Raw genomic sequence first — 9,929 nt, 5'->3', positions numbered from 1 at the left:
TGGAAAGAGAGGCCCATTGGACTTGCAAACTTTATATGCCCCAATATAGGGGAATGCCGGGGCCAAAAGAATGGGAATGGGTGGGTAGGGAAGTGGGAGGCGCTATGGGGGACTTTTGGGATAGCATTGGAAATGTAATTGAGGAAAATATGTAATAAAAATATTAAAAAAAAAAGATAAGATAAAATGAAACACCTTTAAGGGTTTCTTGTTCAGCAATAAATTTGTTCAAAGTCAGTAATAGTTCTCATCCTTAGAGCCATCTTTGTAGAAATCTTAGCACCATTAAAAAATGTGTTAGAATAAGAAATAAGAAGAGTGAAATTTTCAAAAAGTTTCAAGTAAACCAACTTTGGCAACCATGAGGATAGAAAAAGGAAGCTGAAGTTTGGAAACATTGGTGTAAATTGTTAGAATACGCACTACTATTAATAGTTTGTTTCTCAATGAATCTAGAACTTCCAATTCCATCTGATCACCAAGATCACTTCTGAGAGAACCTCCTTGATTGTAATTCAGCCAGTATTTATTAGTCCTTTGTGGTAATCTGGACTACCTCTGTTTTAGGTGTGGCCAAGTGTCACAAATGTACAGCACATCTTTTCTGATGCCTTGGATGAATATTAAAGAAACTGTAATAGTCAGATGAGTTATATAGCACTCCGTGTTTCTGAAATTTAAACACACACACACATACACACTTCTTTATTTAGAATGGAAAATGTTAAGATACTGCTACAAATACTAGGTCACCTAATCCAAATAATTCTTAAAGATTTATAATCAATATAGAATTTTATTGTACCCTGAGTTGATGTGTATGTATAAAAGTGCTTTTTCCCAACTTAGAAAGTTGTTACAGTGACCCTGACACCTAACTTTCAATGACTATAGGAAGAGAAAAAGAAAATGTTTTGACAAGGGTAGATTGTTATAGAATTACTAGATTTTAAGAAAACAATATATACTTAATAGCAAAAACATTTAAAATATTATTTATTTTCATTTTATGTGGATGAGTGTCTGTATGTGTCTTAGTCAGGTTTTGTATTCCTGAACAAAACATCATGACCAAGAAGCAAGTTGGGGAGGAAAGGGTTTATTCAGCTTATACTTCAATATTGCTGTTCATCATCAAAGAAAATCAGGACAGGAGCTCACACAGGGCAGGAACCTGGAGGTGGGAGCTGATGCAGAGGCTGTGGAAGAATACTGCTTGCTTCCCCTGGTTTGCTCAGCTTGCTTTTTTATAGAACCCAGGACTTATGGCAGCTCAGGGATGGCACCATCCACAATGAGCCCTCCCACCCTTGATCACTTATTGAGAAAATGCCTTACAGCTGGATCTCATGGAGGCCTTTCCTCAAGGGAGGCTTCCTTGTCTGAGATAACTTCAGCTTGTGTCAAGTTGACACACAGAACCAACCAGGGCACTACGTATGTGTACACACACACACACACACACACACAAGTCAGAAGGGGATGATGTTTGGATCCCCTGCATCTAGAACTCTGGATGGCTATGAGCTACCATATGGGTTATGGAAACTTAATCTGAGTCTGCTGCCTAATCGTAGTAGCCAAATATTTAAGTCTCTGTACTCAACTACTCTGTACTCAATATTTTTATGTTGTAACATAAAAATGAACTTCAAATATTGTGGTTTTGGCTTTAAATAAAAAAGACAAGGCTTAAATATCTTGTATGATGTACTTGTATTACTATCCAATAAATATTTTCAGATAACTTTGAACTTGACATTTTTGTTTATAGATCGTAAGATGTGCCCAAGCACTTATGGAAGCAATCCCAAGTGCTGATGAATTTGTGTGTACACAATTGTGGCTTAGATTTGATCTTTGAGATTTAAAAATCTCAAGTCAATGATTGTTATATTCTTTTATTATCATAAATACTGATTGGAAAATGTATGTACTATTAAAGTGAGATCAAGAAATAGAATAAACTGTTTGCTTTAAAACTACATCTCAGAACATCAGGCCCAGGTTCCCTCCAGTTTTAGAATTTTATTGGCCACAAGTGGCACTGAGCATCGTACATCCTCACTCAGCAGCGAGCAATGAGAAATTTATGCTCAAAGTCATGGAGCACAAATAAGAAAGATAGCAGTTGTTGCCCTCTGCCATGTGTCAATGGGCCTTTCTGGACCACTATGGTGATATCTTTCCTCCTTACATAATTTTACAATATACTGGTAGATATAGATCCTGTTATCTGCCTTGAATGGGTTGTCTATCTTTTTTTCTGTAACTGTATACAGTTGTGACAAGCTGCTTAATAATCTTAAGCTTACTGCTGCCAGGATAAATATAGCTATGAGAAATGATGGCCGTACTATGTCTGTGATAATAAAATGGCATCTTAATGTGCCTCACTAATTCTGAACAATGCTAATGTTGGCTTGGATTTCTGCCTCCCATCGGCTCTCCTGTGGATGCCCTAAGAAGACTACAGCAGAGCCGGACGTGGTGGCGCATGCCTTTAATCCCAGCACTCGAGAGGCAGAGGCAGGCGGATTTCTGAGTTCGAGGCCAGCCTGGTCTACAAAGTGAGTGCCAGGACAGCCAGGGCTACACAGAGAAACCCTGTCTCGAAAAACCAAAAAAAAAAAAAGACCAGCTTTCTGTTGAATGACAGCAGAGGGGATGCCATTAGTTGTACTAAATTAGAATATGACAAAAGGCCTTACTAAACCTTTTTCATAATGTTACATTAAACCAGACACAGTAAAAGTACATCAAGCAAACAATATCCTATTTTCAAAGGAAATGCTGTGAAATAGAATGCTTATAAACTTCAAATGACCCTGGGCCAGTAGTGAACAACTTCCAACCCAGGGTCCTGCTCTCCACTCAGGTCTGTGATCTCTTTGTATGTAATATTAGGGGGAAGCTGGCTGGGGAGATGTTTCAGGGGGTAAAGTGTTTACCCAACAAGCATGAGACCTGAGTTTGCAACCCCACACCCTTGTAAAAACCTTGACATGGTGGCTTCTATCTGAACACAAGCCCTGAATGCATGGTGTGTGGGGATTGCTGGTGGCCCTCAGGAAGTTACTGACCATCTACTCTAGATGATCAGATACCCCTCCCCCCCCAGAAATTACTGGCCAATTAGTCTAGCTAGTCGGAAATATCTGGATTCAAGGATAGACCTCATTTCAAAACTGTAGTGGGAAATAGAAGAAAAAGATATCCACAATTGAGTTATGACTCTCTGTACCTGTGCACACACAATTTGGATATGAAATCAATGAGTACAATTTTTTTATTTCCTTACATTTCATAAAATCTTCAAAATCAGTCTTTGTTGCTAATGACTGTATTCAAGAAAATAAAAAGTTGTCTGGGAGTTGGTGCTCTATCCTGTAATTGTAGTACAAATATCAGAAAGCAGAGGTAAGATCACACTGATTTCGACCAGCCCCTGTCTCAAACATATAATTTTTAAAAACGTAAAAAGGAGAGAATAGCAGAAAGGTATGAAATATAACATCCATGTTTTTCTGCAGTGTGGCTTCTTTTCAGGTATCTGTGCATATATATTTAAACAGTGGCACGCACATTACCTATAAAATAGATTGCCTTTCAAATAGGGAAAGCAAAATCTTCCCTTGATTTTTTTTTATCACAATTTAGATTTTATTTTGATCCTATGCCCCAGGTCTCTCTCTCTCTCTCTCTCTCTCTCTCTCTCTCTCTCTCACACACACACACACACACACACATGCACACTGGCAAGATCTACTATTTATATTCTGTTTAAGTCTACTGTGTATTGGTGTGTGGGAAACTAAGAGTTCATTCGGTGAATACAGCTACCCTTGCTGAGACGGCCATAGTCTTGACCTTTGATTAGATCTGAGCTAATCATATTTGTGATTGATCAAATCATAATAGTCTCACAGATGGATCAAAGAATTGAAAATATTTGAATATTTGTTTTGAACCTTTACTGGATTAAAAAAAGAAAAGATTATTCTGTTTGCCTTATTTTTATCTTATCAGATTCCATTCACCAGGTAAGTAACTAAAACAAATTTTTAAATACAAGTTTGGTAATATAAGAGATCAAAAAAGAAAAGAGTGTTTAAATCATAGTATTTTAAGGAATGTTTCACATGTTTAAAAATTACTTTATTAATAATACCTAACAAAGAATCCTGTTAATATTCATTATTTCAATAAAATTATTTATAAAATGATAACAAAATATAAAAGTCAGGAAGCCCATGCTGAGGCTTTGTGGGTTCCTTTCTCTCTGTGTGCTGTAAGGAATCAAATACAGAGCCTCATGCACACAAACCAAGCAAGCTCTTTATTTCCTAGCTGTTTTATACCAGCACTTTTATTGTTCTCAATAAAAATAATTTTCAAGTTAATTTATTCTCACTCTTGTGACTATCTAATTCCAGCCTGATTGACAGCTGGTAAACTTTGGCAGCTAAACTATGTGGCATCTAACAGCCAGAGCATGGCAAGATCTCTTAAGTTTGCACTTAACTGTGGTTACTATGTTCTATCAGCTCATCCAGAGAGCTGCATTGTTGGGATGTTTTAATTGGGTTTATGGATTGACTAATTTTCCCAGATAGTTGAAAGCATAGCTGAGGTGCTCCCTAGCTTACAGGAAGTCCTTAAGCAGACATACACCTTTAGGCATATGGCTTACCATCTGAAACACAAGAGGTCCTTTGGCTATAAAAAAGAAAAAAGACACTAAAGCCTCCATGGTGGCACCAGGTTCTAAACACTTTGGTCAACTAAATAAACCGAAAATATGCACAATGAGTAATATGACTTGTTTGCTGTAAAGAACAAACCTCCATGTAATGTATAAAATTCACTAAGGTATTTTGAAAACCTTCAAGTTCCATAGTGCACCATTTCCCTGATGCCTCATCATATAAAAATTATATTGAGTCTTATTAAGTTTTAATGAGCCTATATTTGTGGGAAGATGTGTTTCTAGATACATTGGGGTTTAAATGTCTGAGTCCACATGATTGAGCATCCCATGCAGCTATGAAGTAAAATCATCAGCAATTGCAATACATTGTTTGTAAGCAGTTTAATTTTATCCTAAATTAGACCTATTCCATACTACCTTGGTTAGTTTGCTTTCTGTTGCTGGGATAAAACTAACCAAACCCAACTTTGATGAGAAGGAGTTATGCGGTTTATAATTCCATGTCATAGTACATTCAGGGATATCAGGGCAGTAATTCAAGTAGGAACTGAAGTAGAGACCATGGCTTGCCCCCCAACCCTCTGACTAGGGCTTAGATTCAGCCAATTGTGTTACAATATCCAAGAACACTTATGCAGGGATAACACAGTCCATAGTGGAATGGGCCCTCTTCCACTAGTTATTAATTAAGAAAATACTACAGTACATGCCCACAGGCTAATCTTAGGGAGACAATTACCCAACTGAGGCTTCCTCTTTCCAGGTATGTCAAGTTGATAATCCAGATCAGCCATCCCACTTGCCAAACACATAACCATCAAGAATAAACGTTACTTAAAAATAAGTTGGGTGGAGATTGCTAGAAAAAGCTCAGAGATTAAGAACACTTGTGTTCTTTCAAAGGACCCCAGTTGGATTCCCAGTACCCACATGCTGGCTCACAACTGTCCTTAATTCTACTTCTAGGATATCTAGTGCCATGTTTTTAACCTTCTCAGTCACTTGGTACACAAACATACATGCAGGCAAAACACCCATATAAATACAATAAAAATTATATAATTAAAGAATTAAAGAACTGAGTCGAGTTCTTATTAGATTTAATACATAACATTTATAGAATGATTTGTAGAAGACATCAGACGGTGGCTTTTTTTTTTTTTAAAAAATTCAGCATTTTATCAAACTGACAATTTTCCAAATACATTCTGAGAGTTGATGTGGTTAGCTATTGGTCCTCATAGCCACAGACCCTTCAGGTATACAGTGGTGTTCTGATGGAAAACTGAACATGTGATAAATATATCAGACTGTGTCTCAGCTCTCAAGCAGTTGTTGAATCCCTATAAGAAAACAAAGTATCAAAAGGTGCTCAACAAAAATGGAGCCTGAACGACATACACATATCCACACAAACTGAAAAACTTCATAAGCACAATCTATGGTGATGTAAGAATCAAAGAAGAGGTGAACTGACAGGCTGTGCCATTCATGTGTTCTCTTAGACTGAATGAATAACCCATTTTTTTTTTCATTTTCTTTTTCTTTTCATAGGCGCCCTCGTGAACCACCCTTGATAAAAGGTTGGCTTCCTTATCTTGGCATGGCCCTGAAATTCTTTAAGGATCCGTTAACTTTCTTGAAAACTCTTCAAAGGCAACATGGTGACACTTTCACTGTCTTCCTTGTGGGTAAGAAGCTCTGCTCTGAGTACTTGGCATGTGTCAGAATCTCTTGCTTGCTCTTTGATGTCTTCACATTTGTTCATAGGCAGAATGTAGAGCATTCATCTAGCACTGCAGAGCAAAAGCAAAGAATGGCAAATGTGAGCACAGAGATGACCATATACAAAACCTGCTTACAGAATCCTCTGACCCCTCCTCTTAGTCCCGTGTTGATCTCTCCTGTCTTCATAAAATATCCAGTTGCTTTCAACTCTCTTGAATGTGGCCCTTCAGGTTTCTCCATTGACTCTGAGTGTCCTTCACAGACCTTATGAATGCATGTCTCTCTATATCAGTACATCTTTCACAACAGCTTCTCTGTTCTATTCCTAGAGAATTAGACAGTCTTCTGCCAGTAATCACTGTCCTGTGGATCAGCAGCAACCTTCTGTACATTTTGGCTACCATGTAAATGTAGCATTTGAGTAATAAAAGGACAGGGTTCCAACTTGACTCATCCACATGGTTTGTTTTAATTCACCCTTGAACAGGCAGCATTAGTTTTATTACAACTTATTCATTCCCCTGATGGCTGATATATCTTTTCCCATGATAATTGCATGAACTGTAATTTCAGAAAAAAAAATGAAAAGAAAAACAATCACGCATCTTAGAAAGAAGTGTAACATGTAATATGATTTTCCCAAGACCTCCATACAGTTCATTCCTATCTCCACTCTCATCCTGCCTTGTGCTTACGATCTAATTAATATATCTCACTGATGGAACATTCCTCCACACAGAACATGCCTTTGTGCCTTTGACCTTCCTTTTGCCTTTCTTTATGTTTTCACGTCTTCCTTCTTCCTGAGGTCCTTTCCTGGACATACTATTCAACCTTTGGAACCCCTTCATTGGGGCTTAGTTATCCACAGTACCTCTGCTCAGTGTAATTCATACCTAAATGGTTTACTCCTGTCCATCTCCTTCCTTTTTCTGTTAGTGACACTCTAGAACTCAGCACAAACTGAATCATAATAAATGTTTGATGGGGGAAATCCCTAACACAGAGTTGATAAATACTATTAGGTAGACAAAGGATATGCCTAGCATTTTTTTTCTACTTGTGCTTAGGATTAAACTAAAGCTGCAAAGAGTGTTTATTTTTTTAAAATTAACATTACTGCTGGAACTAGATGTCCCAGGGCTGAGTGGTACCCAAGGGGGCTTCTCTTTCTCTATGAAGAAGGGGAGGAACTAATGGGGGAAGAGGTTTTCAGGGCCAGACTGGGAAGAGAGGAAGGAGGAGGGCTGCAATTGGGATATATTGTGAACAAAAAATAAATTATGGAAGAAAGAAAAATTAATAATTAATGGGATCTTAAAAGCTGAAAAAAACTTTTAAAATATAATTTCAAATTTCCAGTGAGCAGTACAAAAATTGTTAGAACCTGTAGCTTTTTCTTTTTAAGATCTTATAGAAAAGTTGCCTAAAATGATTCCACAGAAACTTGTAGATTCTCTAGAAAAGATTCACTTTTCTAAAGCAAAAACACTGTGTCTGTATGTGTGTGTTTTCTTGGCACTTGGGAAACTTTAGCAAGAGAGTCTTGAGTTTGAGGCCAGCCAGTAAAATCTTGTAAACAAATAACAAAACAAAACCAACCAAACCAAGAAACCATCAATAACAACACTTTATTTTCTAAAAGTGGAGGGAAAGAGGGTTGGGAAAATAAGTCAGTTTGTAAAGTGTTTGCTGCATGATGCGATATACTTATCACCCCAACATATGGGAAGAAGAGACAGAGAAATGGATCTATGGTGCTCCTTGTCCAGTTAGCTAATCTCAGTCAGCCAGTTCCCATCCTGGTGAAACCCTTTCTCAAATAACATGGTGGGAAGCATGTGAGCAACAACAGCTGAGGTTAACCTCTATTCTTTACAAGCACACAGCATATATGTGTACACATAAACACATGCCTTATATAAATCAACCAAACAAAAGCAATCAATCCATGCTCACAGATTACAGTAATCCTAAATTCTAAGAAACCTAATACTGACTTAAATACTGATTGCCTAAATACTTTAGTCATAATTATGTTTTTAATTAGGCAGTAAACAGCCACCAGTGAATAGGTTGTGATGGCCCCTTTTTATGTGTTACACTATTTTGAATACATCCCTGTTGAGAATCTCTATGAATGTACAATTTTGATGCTCAGTTTGTGATATAACTTATTTAAAAAATGAGGGGCAAAGTTGTCCACCCTTGTCCTTGTCATGTGACATTAGTGAGTGTATAGCTTTTGCAGGGCAAGAAAATGATTGTCATTCCCAAAACTCTCAAGGGACACAATTGTCACCTTAATAAAGAAATGAAAAGGTATAGCTTTCTATGAGAAACCATGTAAATTCGTGACCTGCCACAGAAAATAGTTCTCTAATTGGTTTTGTGTGTTAGTGCAATGGAATCTTTCTCCCTAAATGTCATCCTAGAGAAGCTCCACTGTACATCATTGTCAACTGCTAGAGAAATCTTCCTAATAAAGGAAGTAAGTATTACAATGGTGATCTTTCTCAGCAAATAAGTCAGCTGCCCAACTAATGCTTATAGGTCAACATTCAACCCAAAATCTGCTGAAGAACGACCTTACTAAAATCTTACAATTTTAGAAAATTTATTGAAAATCTCTCTGTTTCTCTCTTCTTTCATATATATATGAATATACATATTTGACTTATTAAACAACTGACTTGAGTTCCTAGGCTGTATCTACTTAGTGCCAACATTAAGAAGAAAACAAAAGTGAGTTAAGCTCACTTTTTATCTAAAAGTCAGACTTCCTGTGTATAAGACTTCAAGCACATTTATCAAATTATTTTAAATTTTGTGGCATTGGCTTCCTAAGGAAAAGATATCAGAAAAGATGGGTTATCTAAGGATGCTGAACTTAGTACTCCCAGTCTGCTCCAGAAGAGGGAAGAAAAATAAAATAGTTGGCCAGAAAGATATTAAACTTGTTGGTCTTATTTCAATATTAATGGGCAGAAACTTATTTTATACTGTATCTTTTCAGACATGGGACTCCTTCTAACATTTATATTTTAGACAAATGCAAACTTTGCAATTCTTAAAATCAATATTTTATATCCATTTCTGACAGCATTCTCCTCTCTTTTGAAAACACTGCAAAGGATATTGTTTGTACATTAAGATCTCTGTGAACTAGGCTGCATTCCTGTTGATACTTGGTATTCATTTGCATAAAATCACAATAAGAAAAAGTAAATTTCTCTCTGAGAATTCATAGCCTTCAAGATAACTTTTCAAAAAAAATTCCCTTTGTTCAGAAATTTAAATTCATTTTCTAAATGTATATGTATTTTTTTAACTGTCTGATTACAGAACACAAAGAAACTCTGGTTTTACATCTCACATTAGCAGATGGTGGACAGATGGTTTAAATTAATATTAATTTTGGAAAACTTAGCTTAAATTGTTTATACTGAAGATTAAAAGTTGGAAAGCCAGCTAAATCTCCAGGGTTATT

General features: G+C 36.7%; 1 protein-coding gene across 2 annotated transcripts in view; it reads left to right on the top strand.

Annotated features, from left to right (window-relative positions):
- Nucleotides 1-9,929, top strand: part of LOC110291739 (25-hydroxycholesterol 7-alpha-hydroxylase) — a 169,103-nt gene that overhangs the window by 132,047 nt on the left and 27,127 nt on the right. For both annotated transcript variants that reach the window (XM_021159008.2, XM_029475067.1), the window contains exon 2: nucleotides 6,266-6,402. In XM_021159008.2, the coding sequence (XP_021014667.1) occupies nucleotides 6,266-6,402 (137 nt within the window). The remainder of the gene's footprint in view (nucleotides 1-6,265; nucleotides 6,403-9,929) is intronic.

Source organism: Mus caroli, chromosome 3, assembly GCF_900094665.2.
Source record: "Mus caroli chromosome 3, CAROLI_EIJ_v1.1, whole genome shotgun sequence".
NCBI classification, from domain to species: domain Eukaryota; kingdom Metazoa; phylum Chordata; class Mammalia; order Rodentia; family Muridae; genus Mus; species Mus caroli.
Note: the sequence above shows the minus strand (reverse complement) of the source record. Positions and strands in the feature narration are given on the sequence as shown.